At 38.7% G+C, this 24,940-nt stretch overlaps 1 protein-coding gene across 3 annotated transcripts in view; it reads right to left on the bottom strand.

The window, feature by feature from the left end:
* Positions 1 to 24,940, bottom strand: part of FMN2 (formin 2) — a 345,907-nt gene that overhangs the window by 28,443 nt on the left and 292,524 nt on the right. The window contains exon 16 of one of the 3 annotated variants that reach the window (XM_070501555.1): positions 3,869 to 4,018. The exons of 1 other annotated variant lie outside the window; for it this stretch is intronic. In XM_070501555.1, coding sequence (XP_070357656.1) covers positions 3,869 to 4,018 — 150 coding nt within the window. Of the gene's footprint in view, positions 1 to 3,868; positions 4,019 to 24,940 lie in introns of those variants that run through there. One more of the 3 variants, XR_011499414.1, reaches the window with a different exon arrangement.

Below are 24,940 nucleotides of genomic sequence, written 5' to 3'. Positions count from 1 at the left end.
AAGCCAAAAAATACAAAGTTACTACCACTCTATAATCAGATACCAGTTAGAAATAATGGGATAAGGATAAATTCCAAATTAGAGCAAGGAAAACTTCATCAGAAAGGAAAAATTCATCTGCACCATTAAACCATCTTTTGGGTTATTTCTACCATGCTAAGACATTCTGCTAATCACACAGGCTATTTTTAAAGGCTTAATAAATTGGGGGTGGTATGTTTCTGTTTGCTTTTTGGGGAACGTGCTCTCTCTTAACTCCAACGCTACTGTTCTGAAGGGAAATGTCAGTCATGGGAGTCCTCCTCTCTGACTGCAGGCTTCGGGGCGTGAACACTGAGCAAACCAGGGCACCCCATGCCTCTGACCACAGTGGCTGATCCAGAGACGGACATGACTCATCTGGAATTCTTCATTGGGATTTTTCTAAATGGTGGAGAGTACTCTCTCCTCCTGGATGTGAGAATGTAAATCATGATTGTGACTGATGGCCATGGGTTCAACCTTAAAGAAAAAGCCTGGCTTGGAAATTAGGTTAAACCACAAGGTGGGTGGGAGTGGGAGGGAGACGAAAGAGGGAGAGAGAGGGAGAGAGGGAAAGAGAGTGACAGACTGAGGATGAGAGAGAGAGAAGAGCAAGAAGGAGGAGGAGGAGAGAGGACATTTAAAAAGACAGACAGTGGGAGAGAGAGGTACAGACACACCTAACTAACCCCTCATGGCCTGTGGTTAGAATTTCTGCATTCAGGCAGAAAGCCACAGGCAAGTCCCATCCCTGCCCTTTTGTGTTTTGACTTGTCTAAACAAACAAAGTCTCTCTCTTTGCTTCAAGTATTTGGAGCGGGGTTTTTATTACCTACGATAATAAGCTTATGTAAGAAAACATGTTCATTACTTTACTAGGCTAAGTTCTCATTTCCACATCCGTGTTAAATACAATGATGTAATGAGTCAAATTGGCAAATATTTATGGAGACACTAAGAAGGGAAAGACACAGTGAGAGCTGTACTAGAAATGAACACACAAAACATCTCATTGGGAAATAAAGACTAAAATGCAAACATCAAAAAAAGTTATAGTATAAAATAAAAACAGACATATCATTAGGCAGTATAGGATCAACCATTAAACATAATACGCAGATAACAAATATTACAGGAATATAGAGGAGGAAACAACCAGGCTGGGAATAGCATCCCATTTTAAGCATCTGGAGCGCTACCTGAGGCTCTGCTCACACTGACATCCACTGTACCAGAGGTTTTCCACCCTTAACTGACCACATCTCTGCTTCCTATCGCTGTTGGAGGGCAATCAAAGCATTCCTGAAATACCCTTCCATTGAACCACAGAAAATATGATATAAACCTTACACCACGGTGAGGCCGGCGTCCTGGGTGTGCATTTGAGAGTCACACAGAGCCCAGCTCCCAGAAGGCTCTGCGCTTGGTTTGACAATTTGCTGTCTTGAAGTTGTTAATGATTTTTAAACAAGAGGCCCCACATGTTCATTTTGCACTTTTTCTTTTAAATTGTGTGGCTGATCCTGCACTAAGGACAGAGACAAAGTTTTGCTACAAACAATTTGCAGAAATGGTCTTGCTTTTCAAAGCAGCCTACCTGCCAAGAGACGTAATATATTTCGGAAGTCAAAGGGCAAAGAAGCACTCTCTCACCTGCCACGTGTTCCTCCTTAGCCCTTTATTAAAAGAAAATGATTTAGAAAAATGAGAAGTCTGCAGTGAAGAGCACTCGTAATCTGCCAATTCACAACACTGCCAAAATGAAAGTAAAGTCACCAAGTGTGAGTCAAAAAGCCCATAGTGTATTTCTAGGTCATGACCAGCACAGGATGCAGTCTGAAAAAAGGATCTGGTTGACTTTATGAGAAACTTAGAGAGTGAAGAAAAGCTAGTTCTGGTCCTGTCAAATGCATAAAATATCATAAAATAGTGGGTTGTTATTGATAGCATTCCCTGGAAACACAACTCTCTCTCACGGGGCACAGGCTGGATGAGGGCTGGGAGTGTGATGAGGGAGCTGGACACCTGGCTTAGTCTCCACACTTCCTCCAAGATGGCGCCTCACCAGCTCAGGTACTGGAACGTGGTAAAGGAGAGCTACAATGACAGCGTCCACCTACGCTCTCGTCCCAGAGCCTCCAGAGGCACCATCATTGGACCAGGCCGGCCTGCTGCTGCAATTCACCTGCTGACTTGATGTCCTATCAGAAAAGCTCCACCCAAAGCACAGCTTCATCAGTCCCGTCATGTTGATGCCTAAATCCCACCACTTCCACCCCCCCGTAGGACTCTAATCCCGGCTACCAGGCAGTGACGGTGCCAGGGGTAACACCAACCTTTCAGTTTTGTGCTTAGTCTATCTGAGTTTCAGGTCCTTTTCCAGGGAAACAGGTTTAGACTAGAGATGAAAGGAGGCCTCTGGGGAACCAGTGAGGGACACCAAGGGAAGTTGGATGTGATGTGCAAGGTTAAAAAAAACTTTCCTCTTTACAGTTTTCCAGACTGACTGAGCAAGCCTTGCTTGGTAAAAAAAACTGATAACACATAGCTAAGTCTGAAGGCAATGAACGATGATTCAAACATGCTTGTTTTTCAGCAATTCTCTCTCCTATGTTACCTGCATGACTTTTGACTAAAATCAGATCTTTTATGTTAACCCCTAATGATGCATTTTGAAGTAGAATAAGCTCATTATCTTCAGAGTGGATGTTTTAAGTGTTTTCCTTCTGTTCAAACCACTCTCTTTTTCCATCTACTATTCACTGAGCATAGTTTCTTCTCTGATAAAGCTATGGAACCTAAGTAATTACTTACATGAGTTAGCACAAATCTGGCATCGTCTACATGCTCAATAAATGCTAGTAATTAATTTCATCTGATTTAAGGATGTAGCAGAATCTACTTACAAATGAAAACTAGGTGAACCATCATGGTTTTGTATGTAAGCAAGACCAAAATGAAGACAATAGCAGAAAATTGTGGAATCTTTTGGTGTGATGAACAAAGTCCCTGAAGATGTAAGCTTCCTAAAGATCTAAAGTCAAGTCATTGTTATTGAGAGGATTTGGAAAGTATACTAATTGGTTCAGTATTAGGGTTTGGTTTACAGTGTAGATTATGTTTCTTTTTCATTCTCCCACTAGACCCAGCTATTTGGGGATGCTGTCCTGGGAGGGCTAGCTTTCTTCCTGAATTAACATTTAATACACCTCTATGGAATTTTATCATCACAGTGACAGAGACTTAATTTCACATACTTAAAAGGAGAAATTTCCCTTCATTCCTGAAAAGATTTCCCTTAGGGAATGTGATGTAACTCTACAAAAATCTTGAAAGATCTTTTAAAAGATATCAATCACCTGTTTCTTGGTGACATCTGGGAGAAATTTTGATACGAACAGTGAAATTTTGACAATATCCCACGAATTTAGCAAAAACAAAACAAAATAAAACAAAACCAAAAACAATTCATCTTACCTTTATATATAGTCTTTGCTATCTGTCCTTTGAGGTGAGTGGGTTTATCATCTCAGTAGGGTTGTTCCACTCCTCCTCCAAGGTCTGCTTCTGTGTGTTTTCCTCATCACAGAAGTTGCTCCTCACCACAGAAGACTGGTCCTGGCCAACTAGGACCCCAGCTATTCTCTGAGCATCACAGCCTCTGTGCCCACTCTGCTACTCAAACTCCAGATTTTGCCAAATCTCAGCACCCTCTTAGACTTGATACCCCAAGGTTGAGGGCTATCTAATTTCTCATTCAGGCTATAAAAATTGGCACCTCCAGTGATGTCACACCCAATAAAACACCAGTTTTAAAATGTCATTGTGCAAATGAAAAAAAACCTACCTCTCTTGTAGAATAAGTTTGTTCTCTTTCTTCCAAAAATCTTTAAAGTCAGAGCTGAATTCATGCCAGATACTGAAGAAAACATTTGGGGACACCTCCTTCTCTCCAATTTTTGGTTTCATGAAGAAATAGGCTGTAGTCTCCAAAAAACTGTCAAAGCACACACACACACAAGAGCATAAAAGCTATGATTACTTTCCAATATGGGATATTCTTTCGCCATCCAAATGTTGATTTCATTCATGTACAGTTATTATTACCAAGAGGACTCGAACTCTTTAGGCACCAACAGTAGTTCTCTTACGGCTTCGTGTTAGAGTTTTGGATACAGGTACTAGGAGCTGCCAAGAATCCTCCACATACTGATGACTATCCCTAGTCCAATTCCATTTTCAAAATTAATCACTGTGTGTCCGACATAGTTCAGAAACGAACCTGTAGTCAAGGTGGGACATACTGGAAGTGGTGGGTCTATACTTTCTTTCTATACTCTAAACAAATAAATTATCAGCCATGTGCCTCAAAACTAATACGTATTATATGTATACTATATTGCTTATATACTATTTGGCTTGCTACATTGCTGGGGGGGAAAAAGCAAAAGTCCCAGGAGATGCCGACAAAGTCTCCCTGCAGAGATCACGGCAATGCCATTGAGTGGATACCAATATGGCAGCCAGTACTGTGGAAGTATACTGATAGTGTCGGTCTTCAGAAGATGCTTCCTATTTCGACTGCATGCAACATGCATGCACGAAACTCAGGCGAGTTTCAAAAGGGTTATTTGATAAAGAACATAAACTAGTAGATGGTAGATTTATGACTTAACAAAAACGCCCCATTCCCATGAACAAGGCCCTGAAAAGCACAGAGGCCAACAGAGCTGATAATACCATGGTGAAGGACCCTGGGCAGCTAGTCAGAGCGTGGCGAGAGTTGCTGCAAACTGGAAGGGCATGCCAATAACCTCTGCCCTGCTTGCTGTTTTTTCCCACTTTGGCCTTGGGCCAGCACTGTTTCCGCCACACGAAGCTCAAGTTTGATTTGCCCTGAAGTAAACATTTCTAAGGCGACTTGAGATTGCATATTGTGCTGTCTGATTAAAACTATGAGTACATACATACATACACTAACACATATCTGTGTATGTATTCAGCTTGTCCTATAGCTGATTTCAAATCCCTACTATGAAAACATAATATGAAAGAGATCACCTTGAGATGAGCATTTAAAACATGAAATGTGCAAGGTAAATTTGCTCAGAAGGTAAAGAAGACTGGGCATTACACACAAAATCAAAAGTTCACAGCCACCCCTGACTGAGGGTTACCAATGTGTGGCTAGTCCGCTCTGTTTTAAACTTGCCTTATGGCTATGTCTGAGCAGTAAGATTCCTAGGGACACCAGCCTTTAGATTCTGAGGAGAGATGACAGCACTGACTTGATCAAATGTGTGGTTCTATTTCTCCCTAGTTAGCCTAGTAGGAAAAATGACACAATAGAGTCAACTAATCCTGAGAAAGAGTCTGGCTGTGAAGTGGTTATGGTATGTGAGAATTTGGCTTCCACGAGCTACGGTAACGACATTAGAATGCGTTCACAGAATGTGTCGATGGTGTGAAGATTGCCAGGAGGGCAGATGGCAGAGAGAATAAATAGTCTACGACACATCTGGGTCATATTTTATTAAAATGGATAAAGTATATGCATACTTCCCTCCTGGGAAAATGGGTCTTTCTCCTTATATGTCTAAAGACTGTGTATGACCTATATGGCTGAAATTAGGTCTCAAATCCTTTGACTATCCATTTACTCTTTTTCATCATTTCTCTAGTAGTTATGCATCATAAAATTGATTATTAGAGACCAAGCCAGTCTGTTTGGGCAGACATATCTAAATTATAATAGCTGGTTCAACCATTCAGCCATCTTACAACATTTTGAAAGTTCCATCACAAGGCTGCATGGTATAAAGGAAAGAATATAGGATTTAGAATGAGAAGACATAAGGTATTGAATCCTGACTGTTTGACTAGCTATAAGAGGAAACCATTTAACATCATTGTCACTCTGCTTTTTCACCCATGAAACAGAAAGTATTATCAACAATTGTTTTGAAGTCCAATGGAAAAAATGAATTTCCAGTGTTTGTTGAATGCTTTAACACAAGACAAATTTATCTTACATTGCATATTGTTTTACATTACATATATTGTATGTTGCATATTAAGGAAATGTAAATATACATTTCCTAAAAGTTATCTCTAAATTGTAACTAATTCAGTTAGGGCTGATTTATTAATAGACACTCATGTGATCATGTTCCTTGTATATATTTTGAGTTACTGGCATGCATAGAGGCTTCCAATCATAGTAATAATTATTCTAATGATTGACTAATTTCCCCTTGGCTTTGTCATGAATTTCCCATGGAGCTTTAAAAAGGCAACAACTTTTGCGCTTCAGTTTCTTCATCTGTAAAGTAGACTCTGTGCCTACTTTTCAAGGATGTCATGAAGATAAAGTGAACCTACGTCTGCAGCCGTTTCTTTGAAAGTGGCCCTGGTGAAAGAATAAGTGTCACCTCAGAGTGTGACACAGAGAGTAAAGAATCATGTGAGGACCATGAGTGCTGTCCCAACTGCGTTCAACCACCCCATTCCCAGAGGACAGTGTAAGCACTTTTCACAAATAACCAAGCAAAAACGAGGGCAGTAATTTCTACAGGTTATCAAGGTGCTTGGTATTCCGGTGGGATTTTTGGTTATATAATCCCGCCCAGCGTTAGGCATTCAGCTAATTCAAGCTTATATGACATGAAAGATACCCATTTAAGGTGTGGGTGGTAGGGCGAGGTTCCATCCTTTCTGAATTGTTCCCTTTATCTAAATCCAAAATCAGGAGGCTGCCATCCACTGGACAGCAATGCAGGATCACTAAACAGAATAGATGTCTCATCTGGGACCTTCCTCACTACACAGTCTGTTCTGTGAGACTCTCTCGAAATGACCCTGGCACACCAAGAGCCAGCAGTGAGAAGAACTGCCGCTATGAGACTAAGAAAATGCAGTAATCACAAGAAGAGACAACTCCTGAGGTCACCAAACAATCAAGAACCCTCTAATCTGGATTCTTAAATGGTCCTTTTTGGAAAAGATCAGCACCACACTTCTTTTACTACAAACATCAGATAGTCCAAATATACCGCTCTGCAATGGAATCAAGAGTAGCCACAGAGTTCTGCAGAGATGGCTGCAGCAGCAGAATTATTTTGGAATTTCCCTGAATTCCCGCACGGAAACAGAGAGAGCAACTAAGATATTAGAATCAAAGCTCACAGGAAAACATCTACAAAAGCACTGTGGCAAACCTCCCACAGACTTCAAAATGCAAGCAGGTGGAACACACCACTGACAACACAAAACCCAGGTAGAAGCAACACAAAACCCAGGTGGAAGCAAATAAAGCAGTACTTAGAGAAAAATTTAGAGCTTTAAAAATGACCATATTAGAAAAATAAAGGTGTAAATTCATTGATGAAGGCCTCTAACTCAAGAAGCTAAAGAACAAATTAAACTCAACTAAGCAAGGAATGGAAATAATAAAAAGAGCACACACACAAAAAAGAAATAAAAAATAAATCTCATAGAAAATCAGCAAGGTCACAAGTTATTTTACTGAAAAATTTAATAAAATTGATATAGCCCTACCAAAACTAATTTAATTAAAGAGAGAAAATACAAATTACCAATACCATAGATGAGAGTAGGGTCATCATTACAGATCACAGAGGCCTCAGAAGTACAATATGAGATATTATAAACAATTTCATGCCACTAGATTTGACATTTTAGATGACATGGACAAATTCTGTAAACAACAAAACTTTCTAAAACCAACAAAAGAAGAAATAGAAAATATAAATAGCCATATATCTATTTAAGAATTTGAAATTATTTTCAATTTTTAATAGTTATTTCATTAAATAATTTTTTTTGTTAAACTTGTAATCCAAAGCATCCCTTCCCAAATAATTCTAGACCAAATTATTTCAAAGATGAATTGACAAACATTCGATGAAGAAATAATGCCAATTTGACATTAACTCTTTCAGAAAACAGAACAAGGGCACACTTCCCAACTCATTTCATGAGGCCAGTATTATTCTAATGTTGATACCACAAACTGAAAAACATATTATGAAAGAAAAAAAGAGTGGGCCAGCCCAGTGGTGCAGCAGTTAAGTGCGCATGTTCCACGTCTCAGTGGCCCGGGGTTTGCCAGCTGAGATCCCAGGTGCAGACAAAGCCATGCTGTGGTAGGTGTCCCACGTATAAAGTAGAGGAAGACGGGCATGAATGTTAGCTCAGGGCCAGTCTTCCTCAGCAAAAAGAGGAGGATTGGCAGTAGTTAGCTCAGGGCTAATCTTCCTCCAAAAAAAAAAGAAAAGAAAAGAAAAGAAAAGAAACACTTTTATAGGCCAATATTCCTCAAGAACATAGATTAAAAAATCCTGAGTAAAACATTAACAAATTGAATGTAATTCCTAACATGAATACTACATCAAGAACAACTGATACATATCCCAATAATACAAAGTTGTTTTAACATTTGAAAACCAATCAGTGTAATTTGCCACATGGACAGAGAAAAGAAGAAAAATCATATGATCATGTTAATAAATTCAGAAAAAGAACTTGAAAAAATTCAACACCAATTCATTACTACAAAAGGAAAAACTCTCTGTAAGGTAGGAATAAAAGTAAACTTACACAATTAGGTATATGCCATCTGTGAAAAACCTACAGCTAGCATCATACTCAAAATTATTCATGCCAAAAATTCCATGTATATGAAGTCAAAGTATATACAAAATTAATCTATGTCGACAGAAATCAAAATAAGGATTGCCTCTTCAGAGAGGTGTTGGGTAAATAGACTGAGGTAATAAAACTTTTAAATCATCTTTGATGGTAGTTGCTCACTGAACTTGTTTGTACTTTTTATTCTATAAATTATACCTCAATTAACAAAGTAAAAAGAAAAGAAGAAAAATAGAAAAAGACAAAAAGAGGAGAATGGGAAAGAAGAATCAGAAAGGAGATGAAAAGAAGGAAGAAAGAAGACTGTGATTGAGTCCTAAACGAAATGATTAAAAGAAAAAAGAAACTATGAGCAAAATAATGGCTTGAGAGACGAATGAAACATACCAGAGAGATATGTCTATATTTTAAAACATGCTAAAGAAATTAATAAAATGATAGGGGCTATAATAAAACATTAATTCAGAATCAGAATAACACAAATGAGGTGACAAAACAATGTGAAATTTAAAATATTTCACACATGAGGACTAAACTAGAAGTAAAAGAAGAGTTAATAAGAACAACACATAATCATAATGTCTTAATAGAAATAGAAACAATAATAAAATAATAAATAATAAAAAAATAATAAAAAATAATAAAAATGAAAGAAAATTTTAAAAATCAAAGAGAAATGAAGAAAAAAAAGATTTGAGAGAAAGTTACAAGTATAGAAGACAAGAAATTTCTACACCTGTCTTATAAAAGTCCCCAGAAAAGACAACCAAAGCAATAGGACAGAACACATATTTAAAAATATAATTCAAGAACATTCAAATAAATAAAAATATTTGAAACTACATATTAAAAGGGCATTCCAATAATCAACACTGAGACATATTCTAGTAAAACGACTGTATTTAAAAAAATAACAAGGAAAAAAGAAAAAAGATTCTTTGGTTATCATGCAAATGAACCAAGTTCCTTACAAAAGATAGAATCTTACTATCATCATACATTTAGACAGTAATATCCTATGTCAGAAGACAGTAGAGTACCATATTTAAGATATTAAGCATAGAAAGTGTTAGCCAAATATTTTATATCCAACCAAGCTGATTTTCAAGTAAAAAGGGCACAGGAAAATTATTTTCAGTGTAAAGGAATTCAAGGAATATTGTTCTAACGACCAATTACTGAAGAAGCTACTAGAGAATGAGCTTCAGAAAATTAAGATGGCAGAAGAGACATGGACATAAGGATTGGCAAATCAGGATTCCCAACATAGGAAAGGATATAGAATGTCAAGGCTACAATTAAGAACTCTGCGTTGAACTGCCCTGAACATTAAGTACCTCTTTGAACTGAAGTACTGGTATGAACTAACAGTGTATTTTAATTCTAACTCTGTCCACTGAAAAGTCTAATCACAATATTTATTCAATAGCAATAAATACACCAGAACCCAGATTGCGACTTCCAAAGACCATTCTAAATGACCAACCCAGTGCTGCTTGGAGAAATGGATCAATCTAGGTCTGGGGAAAAAGACGCACAAAAGGAATCTGAAGTGTTTTATCCAAGAAGATAGCAAAAAAGGTCATGTCAAAAAACTCAGAAGTGAACTTAAAGATAAAACATTTTGTACATCAGTAAGAATAATAACCACAAAGGCCTGAAACTCATCAAGATATGTTTAATTCAATGAGCTCATTACAGTGCTTTAAAAAAAAAAAAAAAGATTTGTTCACTGGAGGGTACCAGAGAACCACTTCATTATTTTGAATATTGGAAAACTAAGGGAAAGAATCGTGCATTTCCTATATAAACCATACTATTAAAATGCCAAATGAGGGAAAAACTGTCCTATTAAAAAAAAGGTATTTCACTGAGAAAAATGACAAAAATGTCACCATTTTACAATTCCTTATAAATTAATGCATCTGTATATTGATTGTCAAAGCCTGGTAACATCACAAAAAGAGATAACCAAGCATGATGTACAAGCCAGCCCTTGGGAGAACATGCCACAACCTATGGAGCATTTGTGCCAATATTCAAACCTGAAACTGATCAAGCATCTAGGGCTCATTAACAATCTGCAAGAAATACAAGACAGAGGATCATGTTAACCTGCACAGGCAGGATAGAATCAGAAAAATCTAGACTTGGAGAAACTCTACAGGATTGCTATGGACTGACTGTGTCCAAAACATTCATATGTGAGAGCCCTAATCCTCAACGTAATGGTATTTGGAGGTAGGACCTTTTGGAGGTAATCAGGTTTAAATGAGATCATGAGGGTGGAGCCCTCGTGATAGGATTAGCGCTCTGATAAAAAGAGAAAGAAAGCAGAGCCCCACCTCCCACTCTCGGCCATGTGAGGACACAAGAAGGTGGCAACTGTCTGTAAGCCAGGAAGAGGGCCCTCACCAGACACCAGATCTGCTGGCACCTTGATCTTGGACCTCCCAGCCTCCAGAAGTGTGAGAAATCAATGTTCATTGTAGAAGCCACCTAGTACATGGTATTTTGCTATAACAGCCAGAACTGATTAAGATGAGGACAAATGATCTAGTTTCTTCAATAAAGAAATTTCAAGGGAAAAAAGTGCTGGAAGGGAACCTATGATAAAGATTTAAGAGATATTATCTACTTACACTGGTTGGAATTTCTTTATATCCTGCTTTGAACAAACTGTAACAAAATAAAAACATTTAGAGCATATATGAACTAACTGGACTTTTTTTTCCCCAAAGCCCCAGTGCATGGGTGTATATCCTAGCTGTAAGTCCTTCTAGTTCTTCTGTGTGAGCCGCTGCCACAGCATGGCTACTGACAGACCAGCAGCGTGGTTCCACGACCAGGAACTGAACCTGGGCTGCTGAAGCAGTGAGAGTGCCGGCCACCAGCCATGAGGCCTTTAGGGCTGGCTCTGAACTAACCAGACTTTTGAACAGAGACTGGGTATTTGGTGACATTAAGTATTATTATTTTTAGGAGTGAAATTGATTGTGGTTATTTTTTTTTAAAAGGGAATCTTTTAGAGATACATACTAAAATATGCATGGAGAGAATTACATCTGTTGAAGATTTGCTTCACAAAAAATATGGGAGGGGGGCACATGGGCAGGGGTATAAATCAACCAAATTGATAATTATTGAAGTTGGGTGATGGGTACATGGTGGATCATTGTATATCCTGTTTATCTTTGGCATGTTGTAAGGGTTTTTTTGTTTGTTTGTTTTTGAGGAACATTAGCCCTGAGCTAACTGCTGCCAATCCTCCTCTTTTTGCTGAGGAAGACTGGCCCTGAGCTAACATCCGTGCCCATCTTCCTCTACTTTATATGTGGGACACCTACCACAGCATGGCTTGCCAAGTGGTGCCATGTCCGCACCCAGGATCCAAACCGCGAACCCCAGGCCACCGAAGTGGAACGTGCAACTGTGCCACCGGGCTGGCCCTTAAGGTTTTATAATAAACAATATTTTTAAATTACAAATGTACACAGAAGGTTAGTACAAAGAAGTAATAGCTATAAGCATCTTTTTAAAATGGCATTCTAGAAATATTTTTAAAAGGCTAGAACATTGCTTGAAAGACTTCTACTGGATATTGTTTTTGCCTATGAGTTGTGTTCCACAAATAATAAAAATAGACAGCTTTGATTTCCTTATTTGAAAAGGGGCCACACCACAAAATGAGAATTATATTCTTTTAACCGTCTCATCTGTTTTTAAGGCAGTTCTCTGTCTGGGAACTGTGCACATAAAGAATGACTCAAAACTTGGTTTTTATTACAACCAAAAGAGGTGCTACTAATTATCCTAAAATAGCTTTTTCTTGCCACAAGTTATGACCTATATGGAGAAGCATGTTCTCTGTAAATGAAATATTTAAAAAATATTACATTGTCTGTTATTACTATCATTTATTTCCCATCTATGCCCAGGATTCACCCTTGGCCGGGCACTATATAAAACCTTGAATTTAAGCTCCACAATTGTGGCAGCGCCGACTCTAATGGAGTCCTAGAAACGGCACTCCTGCTTTCATTGAATTCCTCAGTGAGCAGGCAGGAACTATGTGCCAGGCACCACGAATGGCAGACCAAAGATAAGAAAGAAAAACGCAATCTCTATTCAAGTACTTCCTTGAAGGACATTTCGATTGGGTTACAAACGCAAGAGTCAAGGTACTGAACACAGCAGTTGCCTGTTGGCCTCGTGTTTACAGCTGCCAGACACTCCCTGGGGCTCCGGACTTGGATCGCCCTCTGAGCAGCTGCTCTGCTATCAAATACATGTTTCAAAAAGAGTAAACGCTTCCGAGATAATGTTCAGATATTTATTCTTCAACCTGAAAGTGTATCTAAAACAATCCAAGAGAGGACTATTTGATGTTTGGCAGAGCGCTCCAGAAATGATCCCAGATGCATCCACAAAAGCATCACAAAAGGGGTGATTAACTCCCAATCTGTTCTCCTTATCTATGTGTTTATCTTCCACATATGAGTGAAATTGTATGGTATTTGGCTTTCTCTGTCTGACTTATTTCACTTAGCATAATACCCTCAAGGTCCACTCATGTTGCTGCAAATGGCAAGGTTTCATCCTTTTTTATGGCCGAGTAGTATTCCATTGTGTATATGTACCACATCTTCTTTATGCATTCATCCGTTAACAGGAACTCGGGTTGCTCCCAAGTCTTGGCTATTATGAACAGTGCTACAATGAACATAGGGGTGCACATAGCTTTTTGAATTAGTGATTTCATTTTCTTTGGATAAATACCCAATAGTGGAATAGTGGATCATATTCTTTATTTTTTGAGGAATCTCCATACTGTTTTCCATAGTGGCTGCACCAGTTTGCATTCCTACCAGCAGTGTATGAGGGCTCCTTTTTCCCTGCACCCTCTCCAACACTTGTTATTTCTTGTCTTCTTAATTATAGCCATTCTGAAGAGCGTGAGGTGATACCTCATTGTAGTTTTGATGTGCATTTCCCTGATAATTAGTGATGATGAGCATCTTTTCATGTGCCTGTTGGCCATCTGTATGTCTTCTTTGGAGAAACGTAAAGATGGGCTGATATTCAGAGTCATCAGTGTTTTTACTTTACTTTTTATTGAGTGATGTCAAAGAGACTTTCCACTCCAACAGGAGTAATAACACCACATCAGCTTTATCCCCTGGCTTCCTGCTCCCGTCAATCTGGCCTCACAGGGCATGACATTCTGATTCCTCACTTGTTCTTCATCTACCTGGAATGTTCTTCACCGAGGCAGTCACATGGCTGCCCCTTCACATGTTTCAGATCTTTGCTCAAACAGTGCTTCCTCATTGAGATCTCCCGTGAAAAGCCAAAGAAAACTTGCGACACTGGACTCTCCTAATATTCCTGCTTTATTTTTCTCCACAGCACTCCCTGCCATCAGAAACATGAAATATTCTGTCTACTTGTTTACTGTTGGCCTTCCTCCACAAGAATTTATGCTCCACGAGGGGTTTTTATCTTTTATGTTCACTGCCTTATCCCGGCACCTGAACAGTGTCTGGCACACAGAAGTCACTGAATAAATATTGCTTAGACAATAGTTTCTGCTGAACAACTGGCCGAGACACTGGGAAAAAAAAAATTCTGATCTGTAGGAACTTAGTTGTGGAAGAAATTCGTTAGGCCTTTTACAGCCTGAGGTTAAAAAACATGGGCTTTGAATCTGCAGGACCAGGATTTCGTTCCGGCTCCACCCAGAGTGGACCTCTGTTGACAACTTCTCTAAGCTTTGTCACTTCATTTGTTAAATGAGAATGATAATGTTTCCTCCCTAATCAGAACCTTGTGAGGATTAAATGAGACTGACTCTGTGCTTCGAGGAGTTGCCAGGCACAGTAAGGTCTGTAAGTGATGGTTCTATTGTCACTGGTGGCGGTGGCAGGAAAGGTTCCTCCTTGTTCTTCAGTGTGTTCACAGGGTGGGGAAAGAACCGGCCCTCATTCCTCACAGAAAAGTCAAGGAGAGCAATTCCTTTCCCTCTTTCCCATACCCCTACATAAGATGAGACAACTCAGGACTTTATATACATTAAAACTGACGTCACTGTCGTCTCCCAGGGGACAGCAGGCCAGCCCCAGAGTCGGGTGACCACCAGTGCCCGTTCCTCCCTGCTCATCTACGCAGCTTATCTCACTTGGCTCAGAAGAAAGTTTGCAGTTAACTCCTGCCAAGAGAATTCCTCTCACTTCATTTATGTAGAAAGAAAAACATATCCTTTTACCCTGGCATCATATAAGGGAGGAACAAGACAGAATGACATCCTTTATTTTTGACTATTTCATACGACTGTTTCATATTCCATGACATAAGTTTCACGTACATGAACACACGCAGCTTCTGGCACCTAGTTAACAGACACATCACAGTCAAGAGCTAAGCAAAGAGGTCTGCTGAAAGAAGTAAATCCATTTAATTCAACTTCCCTCTTCCTCCTACCACAAATAAAGCTGCAGTTATCAGTAAAGCTAATACCACAACTCAGATCTGAGTTGTTGTTCTTATGTTCTGTTGTGTCTCCAAGCTCTGTGCAGACAGCAACAGGTCATTTATTAATCCCCCCTCTCTCTAATGCTAATGCCAACAAGCCTTGGGACTGAAGTCCTCCCTCCCTGGCTCAGCTGCCAACGTGGCAGTTCAGGCTATTTTGAGACACTGCTGTCTGTCCTGGTGGGTGGAAGTGAAGGGTCTGATAAGGTCGTTTCTTAGACACACTCTATGATCGGAGGGGCCTTTCAGGAAGGCAGCAATTTAGTCCTGGCCCCATCTAAGTGGGCCTGGGTGCCTTCCTCTGTTTCCTCTGTGACCGTCCCTCCTTTCCTCTCTCAATATCATCATCCTTCTGGAGTACAGCAATATAGTCAGGTACTAGATGAGACTTTATACACAGAATAAAAATTGCCCATGTGTAACTTAATTTAGCTCCTATAGGCAGAACCAAGAACATAAAGCATTTCAGATTAAATGTGAGGCCAAGAGAGCATACCAGTTTAAATGAACTGCCAAGGATCATCATCATAAATCTTCGCTTGCTTTTGCCGTTTTTATTGTGCAATGTTGGATTTTGTAATATTATTCTTCAGAGCAAACTAAACTCTCAAGAGAAAGATCTATTTTCAGTTAAAGCCTTCCACAACTAAGTGCAATTTTTGGAACCTTAAATCATCGTCTTCACTTCCACCTCCTTCTCCCACCCCCCAAAGGAACTGACACGAAGTGTAACAAATTTTATTACTCCAATAAGGAAGAATAAATCCCCTTCGCTCATTATTAAAAGGCCTTTGAGGGGTCTTCCATGTCTTCTAAAGAGCAAAAAGAATACTCTCATGCCAACCATTTTGCTCGAGGCAATGGAAAATCAGAGGAATTCTGAGTGGTAAGAGGACAAACTGGTATTTCCTTTCTCTTAAAATGAAGAACTGTGGTGTTTCCACCTTCAGGGTAATCGTGATCTCAAAACAGCCAACTGCTCTTAGAAAAAAGGTAACTCAACATAAGAACAAATATCAGCTCACACACAACATGGAAGAGAAGCTTAAAAAACCAAGTGAGACATTTCCAGGCACTGACTGGCCCTCAGGAGACAATGGGAGTTGAGACTCATGCCGATCTTGAAAACTAGGACCAGATAGCAACTATGGTTAACAATGCTGTGGGAATTTTTTTTTCTCCACCTCCTGTAGCTTATATATGCTCCAGATTTGTTTCTAAATTGCCCTCCATTCTTTCAATGCCCTGAACTCTATCTTTCATAAAATCTCATTTAACTAATTTACATAATTTTTCACCACTCTAAAAATTTTTTCCTCTATCACTCCATCATTGCACCTTCATCTCCAAGGGAAAACAATCTTCATCATCTCTAAATCAAGACTAAGTTCTTCACTGTCTTATCCTATCTACAACTACTTCCTTTAGGAAAGTATCAAATCCATTGTCTCCTGTTTCCAGCATCTAAAATCTCTTATCACTGGATTTTCCTCCTGATCCTAAAAGCACATATAGATTTCTCCATTCAAAAATATTTCTCTCAGCCATGCAGATTCATTGAAAGACACCATTATTTATGAATAGTTGCTTTATAATTCAATGCTTCTGTGTCCTCACTCATTTTGAAAGCAGGTTTCAAAGACTCCCCCCTCCATGATTTTTCTTTTAGAGGTTCCTGACCTAACCTATGAATTTTAGCAATTTTTATCCTCATATCCGTAAATAACAGAACCATTACTGTCCTGCTTGCTTAAACTTAGAAATAAGAAATCATTAACAGAGGTTTTCTTTTATGCCTTTACATTAAACCTATGCAAATGGAATTAGATGTATTATTTCCATTTCCCCTTCATGAAACTCTCCATTATGAGAGCTTTGGTTCACTTACTTCAGATTAACGTTAGATTTATAGAAAAGTTGAAAAGATAATATAGAGAGTTCCCATATAGCCTTCACTCAGCTTCTGCTACTAGTAACATCTTACACAATCACAGTAGATCTGTCAAAGCTGTGAAATTAACATTGGTATCATGAAAGTGAGAGGAATTCTCTTGGCAGGAGCCACTGCAGACTTTCTTCTGGAGAAACGAGGTAAATTGCAGAGATGAGTAGGAGGAACGGGTATGGGTGGTTAACCCACTCTGGTGCTGGCCTGCTGTCCCCGAGGAGACTGACATGTTGACATCATTTTAATTTCTATGAAGTCCCGTGTTGTCTCATAATTATGTGGGGGTATGGGAAAGAGGGAAAGGAATTGAAATCACACATACAAAGTAGGATGTCTGACCACAGCGGAATTAAACTAGAAATCAACAACAGAATGAGTAACAGGGAACTTTCCAAATCATTTCTAAATAATACATAGGTCAAAGAGAATGTCTCAAAGGAACTTAGAAAATGTTTTGAAATGAAAATACAACATATCAAAATTCATGGGACTCAGTTAAAGCACAACTTAGATGAACATTTATAGCATAAAATGTTCATATTAGAAAAGAAGAAAGTTTTAAGATCAATATGATAGGATTCCATCTTGGAGAAATAGAGGAAAAAGTGCAATTAAAGCCTCAAGCAAGCAGACAAAAACTAATAATAAAAATTAGAGCAGAATAAATGAAATTGAAGACAAGAAAATAATGCAGAAAATCAGCAAAACCAAACACTGGTTTTTTGAAAAGATCGATAAAAGTCTAGCCAGGCTAACTAAAGAAAAAAGAGAAAAAACACAAATTAGTAATATAGAAAAGTGAAAAGAGGGTTATCACTACTAATCCCCCATGGACATTTAAAGAACTATCATTAATAATGCTATGTCTGCAAATTTGATGACTTTTGTAAAATGGATCAATTCTTTGAAAGACACAAACTACCAAAACTTTCACAGGAGAAACACATACTCTGAAGACACCGACCGCTATTAAAGAAATTAAATTAATAATTAAAAACCTTCCAAAAAAGAAACCTCCTGGCCTAGGTGCTTCCTCTGATGAATTCTACCAAACCCACATAGAAGAAATGACACCAATTCTCTACAACCTCTTCCAGAAAATAGAAGCAGAAAAAACAGTTTCTAACTCATTCTATGAGGCCAACATTAGTCTAATACCAAAACAAGATAAAGACATTACAAGAAAAAGTACAGGATATCATCTCTTTTGAACATAGATGAAAAAACACTCGAAAAAATATTAGCAAATAGAATTTGACATGAATAGAAAGAATTATACACCATGAAGTTTATTCCAATTACACAAGATAGGTTCAATATTCAAAGAAAACAATAAATCTATCACATCAACATGCTAAAGAAAAATATCGTATGATGATATCAATTGATGCAGGGAAATGCAGTTGACAAAACCTAAGACAATGACACAAACTCTCAGCACACTAGGAATATAGAACTTCCTTGACTTGATAAAGAACCTACAAAAACCCTACAGCTAACATCACACTTAATGGTAAGAGACTGAATTCTTTCTTCCTAAGATTGATAAGGCAGCGGGGGTGTCCTCTCCATCACTCCTATTTAATATCATACTGAAAGTTCTAGCTAATGCAATAAGACAAGAAAAGGAAATAAGAGGTATACAGATAGGGAAGGAAGACACAAAACTGTCTTTATTTTCAAATGAATATGTCTATGTAGAAAAATGCCAAAGAATCTACAAAACAACTCCTGGAACTAATAAACAAGTATAGCAAGGTTGAAGGATACAGGTCAATATACAAAACTCAATTGGTTTCCTACATACCAGCATTGAACAATTAAACTGTGAAATAAAAAATATATATGATTTACTGTAGTACAAAAAATATGGAATACTAACGTATAAATCTAACTATACACATAAGATCTATTTGAGGGAAATGATAAACTCTGATGAAAAAAATCAAAGATCTAAATAAATGGAGAGAGATTCCATGCACATGGGTAGGAAGAGTCAACACTGTAAAGATGCCAGTTCTTTTCAACTTGATCTGATTCACATAATCCCAACAGAAATCCTAACCAGTTATTTTGTGGATATTGACAAACTGAGTCTAAAGTTTATACGGAAAGGCAAAAGACCTGGAATACACATCACAGCACTGAAGAAGAAAAACAAAGTTGAAGATCTCACACTACCCAATTTTAAGACTTATTACAGACCTACAGTAATCAGGACAGCATGGTATCGGCGAAAGAGTAGACACCTACATCAATACAACAGAACAGACTGCCCAGAAGTAGACACACACAAATGTAGTTGACTGTTTTTTGACAAAGGGACACAGGCTACTCAATGGAGAAAGGACAGTCTTTTCAACAAATGCTGCTGGAACAACTGGACGTCTATATGCAAAAAACAAACAAAAAAGAACCTAAACATAGGCATCACATCTTTCACACACACATATATATACACACACAGGCGCGCACACATACACACACAGACCTAAAATACTGATCAACAACTTGTGGGATACTGGTGAGAAAAGTTAAATAATTTGAAGGTATTATATTATTTTGGAAAGGGGCAAAGAGATTAAATAAATTAATATTTGTTAATTTAAAAGTATTAAAAATAAGAGAAATAAAATGTATCATTTCTACGGCAGCCATGACTTTGCATCTTTCAGATCTCGCAGACTTCCAAAGGCAGAAAATGAAAATGACCAGGGCCTCAGCTGCCGTGCTCTGAAGTCAATCATCTCACTTGTACAGAGGCCCAGGGTTGCTCCCAGCTAGCGAGTGAGCACAGCAGGGATACTGATGCAGGTACTAGCCTAGGAGACACAAGATTCCTCTAAAGGGCAACTTGGCTCAAGGACTTCCCATCGGCTTTGCCAAAACTTTCTTGCAATTGCACTGCTGTCTAACACTTTTCCTACCCAGGCTTCCTTCCTTCCCTCTCACCCATGGGGGTTGGACCTGCAACCAGGTCTAAGAGCTGTCCCAGCTTCCTCTGGCTCTCTTCCCATTTTTCCCCAGTAAACTCAGTCCTGGCATCTGCTTCTTGGAGAACCTGAAATAACTAAGTAGGGCCACGAGGAGCCTGACAAAACAGGATGGGGTCCTGGGAACGATTCACTCACCATCCCACTGTCGTGAGTGGTATATGAACAGACTCTGGCACAATGGAGGCCATGAACTGCTAAAAATATCATCAGAGTTAGCCTAAGAAAACGTCCTGTGTGGAAATGTTCTCACAGGTGTGACGATTCAGACTATCGAAAATATGGTGAGAACAATGTCACATAGTCGAGTTGGCTGACTATTGCTAAGTCAGACTGACACTCTGCAGAAGAATAATGAGAGACCCAGGGCATGAATAAGCAGTTGAAGACTGCTAGATGGCATCCTTGGTAGCTTGGAAAGCTATCTCCTGCAGCGAAATGACAGAAACAGGTGAGCAAAAAAAAGCAGATCCAATAGTTAGAGCTGCAGAACTCCAGAGACATTTAAATGCTCAGCCAAAGCAGGTCTGCTAAGCTAAAGACAACTCTGGCTGGGAAACCCTGGGATCCTGAAACAAGGGATGGAGACATCTGATGGTCATCCCTAAAGAGCCCTGAAACTCTCAAGAGTTTGTAGAGGTAGCTCACTCTTCTCTAGTAAGAGCTAGCACTTCCCTTGTGCTAGAAGACATTTCAGAAAGCAACAAATGGCCCGCTCAGAAGCTGCCCTAGCTCCTCTCTTGGCTGCTGGGAGAATAATTAAGGTGACATAGCAGCATAACCCAGCTAGGGAAGTGCTAGACCTGATAAGAGAAAAAAGAGAGTATACACCCAAAGAGTGTAAGAATTAGTGCTCATGTAATGCAAGGAGTCAGGGAGTGTCTCTTACAGGCCTAGAGTAAGTGATGGCCAATACAGAAAAAAGTAGACGTGCCTGAGCTGTCCTGGCAAAGGAAGAGGAAACAACAAAAAGGCTGAGAGCAGTGGGCATGCCCATGCTGATGCATGAATCCAGAAAACCAAGCAAAGCATCATTCCATGGGAGGTCCCAGCAGGCCCACCATTCACCAAGGCAGCCAAGAATACACTAGTAGCGAAGGCACTGACATTGCTGAACAGTTCAGTTAGGTCTCTCTTCTGTAGGCCAGGGAAGACAGTAGGAGAGGAGGGCACAGCTGAGCTCATTAAAATCTATGGGGATAATGGGGCCCTGAAGTAACAGGGGCCAAGTGGTGAAGCTCAAGGCCCAGAAGCCTGGGGACCACAGTAACTGACAAGGCAAGGGGCAGCCAAGGGGGCTTGAACTGCAGGGAGTGTGGAGATGGTTAATAGTTCATGGCATCCTTAGGGGCAAAACAAGGGCGGTGCTTAACATCCACCACCAAAGAAAAGGGCAAGAAGAGAGGAAAAGGAGGATAAGGCTAGTTGCTCCAATAAAAAGTCAAGATCCCTTGCTCAGTGCCTGGAATCAAGCCAATTTCAGAAGCAGAATTCACTGACCAAAGGGGTGGTTGGGTCCCTGTGAGGAAGGACCTGAAACACTGTGGCAACCACAATGATTCTCTCAGTCCTTCCCCCAAAGGAACCTGCAGCCATTACTCAGCTGACTGTTCACTGGACAAAGAGAAACATCCAGACATTTTGAGGACTATGGGACACGAGGTCCGAGCAGACACCCACAGCTTCATCATGGCCACCTCCTCCAGTGTTGGGGCTGACAGGGTCAGGAAATAGTGGAATCCTGACTGAAGTACATAGTTCAATCACTCGCTCTCCCTGCGTGCACAATTGGGATGACTGTACCAGGGCAGTAGGAATAATCCCTAAATTGGGTTCTTTGCCCATAAGGATACAGAATGGTTGAAAATAAAATTGTGAAAGTGCCATAACAAATAAACACTAACCAAAAAGAGCTGATATATCCTTATATTTAAAACAACAAGCAAATATAGAACACTGTGCCTAATACTGGAACACTGAGTTCAAGACCAGCTGGTGTAAACAACACACATTGATCACCTTCTAGATCATAAAAGCAAATCTTAAAAAACACAAAGAATTACTCTCATGCAGACATTCTTCTTCTACGTAATCTTCATGTAAGTAAGGCAGAAAAAAGGACAACTTTGAAAATTTCTTACATGTGAAAATTGAAAAACACTTCTATATAACTCCTGGGTCAAAGAGGAAGTCCTAATAAGACCCTCTCTGAAAGAACTACTAAAGAATGTTCTTCAAAAAGAAGGAAGAAGGTTGTAGAAACAGTGGTAAGGAGAGAAATTCATTAAACATAGTTTAATGAATATAGTTAATTCATTAAACAGTTATTTAATAAAATGTTAATTCTTAAATGATCATTGATTTTTGTGCTTAAAAACAAGTTTTTAACTTGAGATAACAACAAGAAAATCAGGACAAACTATTCCTTGACTTATCTGGGAGTATAAATAAAATAATCAGTAACTTTAGTCTCTGTTAGAAAACTTATTTTTTAAGGGTAACCATGAAAAAACTAAAAATAAAATCTACAAATTCTAATCCAGCATAGGGTTAAAAGGGGGAATAAAGAAAAGTCTTCCATCTAGTAAGAGACAGGAAAGCAGGAAAACAAGGCAAAGGAAAAACAAAAAAAAAAAGCATATACTAAGTTGGTAGTAATAAATCAAATTATATACAAAAAATCATAATCAGTACTAAAGAATTTAACTGTTAAAGAAAGTCTTTCAGAATGGATATTAAAATAAAACTTCAGATAAAAGCTGTTTACAAAAGAAATGTCTAAACAAAAAATAACACAGAAAAATAAAAATAAAGATGGAAAAATCTATACCAGGGAAATATTACAAGAAAGCTGGTGAAGAAATATTAACATCCAGCAAAAAAGAATGTAAGGCAAAGGACATTAGTAGCAATAAAGAAGGACGCTGCATAGAAGAAACATTCTGCCAAGATGATAAAAACCATATAGTTTCAAAATATATATAGCTTAAAAACATTACAGAACTAAAAGATAAAACTGAAAATTACACAATTATAGTGGGAGGTTATAATGCAGGTTTCTACAGATCAAGAATGATGTAGATTTAATAAATTATTAATAAATTTTATTTTAAAAATGTTATATTTCATTAATTTAACATGACACGGAATTTTTAAAAAGGCACATTATTTTATGTACCACTAATAAAGAAAAATAGCCCAATATGAAGAGTCTTAATAGTAAGAGTCCCTTTCTGCCCACCTGTCCCTTCCCTCACACATCATAAATTGAGATACTTTAGGACTCATGTAAAAGAGAAAGAGAAACAAATCTCTGTGCAGAAAGGGACAGTAAGGAAACTTACTTGTCTCAACTCCAGCACTAGGCAGACAGATAAAACCAAAAACTTGCCTTAAAAATCTGAATCCTAAGCCAGACAGAAAACATCAGGTTTTCCATGTGAATTCACACTACCAGGTCTCATACAAAAGCAAACAAGCAGACAAAAAACCCTCAAGCAAAATCCAAGAATTTAATTTCACGCGATTTTGGGTTGACTGCATGCTCAGTTGGTTGGTGAAAACAAATTCAAACCCATCTGGAAGAAGCTGACCTGGAATCAGGCCCACATCAACCATAAGATGCAGTCCACTGTAAGATGTATCACAGTTTGAGAGAGATTAAAATGTGAAAAAATGTGCATCTAAGAATGGACGAATTATAGAATCACACATAACAAATGGATTCTTTTCAAAGAAATGTGAATATTTATTAAAACTGACTCCATACTAGATCATGAAGGAAATCCCAATGGATTTTAAAGGGTCAGCATCCTACAGACTAGGTTTGACCACACGGCAATGAACTGGAAATTAATAGGAAAATGACTGCAAACAAAACAAACAAATGAAACCCACACATCTGAAACAAACACAATTAATATACACACAAATAACTCATTGCTTGCAGAGGAAAGAACAAGCTACAACTGAACAGTGATCAAACATATTTTACATTTCAAAACCAGTGAGATGTAGTTAAAGTATAATTTAAAAGCAAAGTTATAGCTTGGTTTAAAAACAAGGAAAATTTACAATAAATGCATTATTGAGTGCAACTGACAAAGCCAGAAAAAATACACAGATTGTACAAAGAAGGGATAATTAAAGAGCAGAAATGTGTGAAACAGAAAGCAAACCAACCAACCAGGAAAAAAAGGGTGGGAGGGGTAATCAAGAAACCAAAATATCTACATCTTTAAAAGATCAAGGAGTTGGTGTCAAGATGGCAGCGTAGGCAGACTCTGAATTCTCCTCCTCCTATGAACACAACCAAGTTACAACTATTCTTGGAACAATTACCCCTGAGAGAGAACTGAAAACTGGATAAAAAGAACCCTTGTAACAAGGAACAGTCCTGACTGAGGCAGAAAAGGCAGAAATTCCTTCTGGAGAGAAAAAAGCCACCTTTGTGAGCTGCAGAGCTTCACGGCCAGCAGGGAGCAATCTTAAGGTATGCAGCCTTCCCCAGAGGAGCGGGGAACCTGAGCAGGGTAGTTACTACTATAAGTGGTAGTGGACTCAGCACAAGAGAGACAAGTCTCATAATATTTGGCTTTGCTGCCTATTAACTACAATGGGGAATCTTCCTAGAAAAGGTATCAGTCATATACAGAAAATAGCCAGCTCTTAAAGGGCCTACCCACAAATTCACCTGTTTCAGAAAGCAACCTAAAATCACCAGAAAGAAAGATGCACAGCCCTTTCTTGAAAAGAGACTCACCTGATAGGTTCTGGG

Source organism: Equus asinus, chromosome 30, assembly GCF_041296235.1.
Source record: "Equus asinus isolate D_3611 breed Donkey chromosome 30, EquAss-T2T_v2, whole genome shotgun sequence".
NCBI lineage: Eukaryota > Metazoa > Chordata > Mammalia > Perissodactyla > Equidae > Equus > Equus asinus.
Note: the sequence above shows the minus strand (reverse complement) of the source record. Positions and strands in the feature narration are given on the sequence as shown.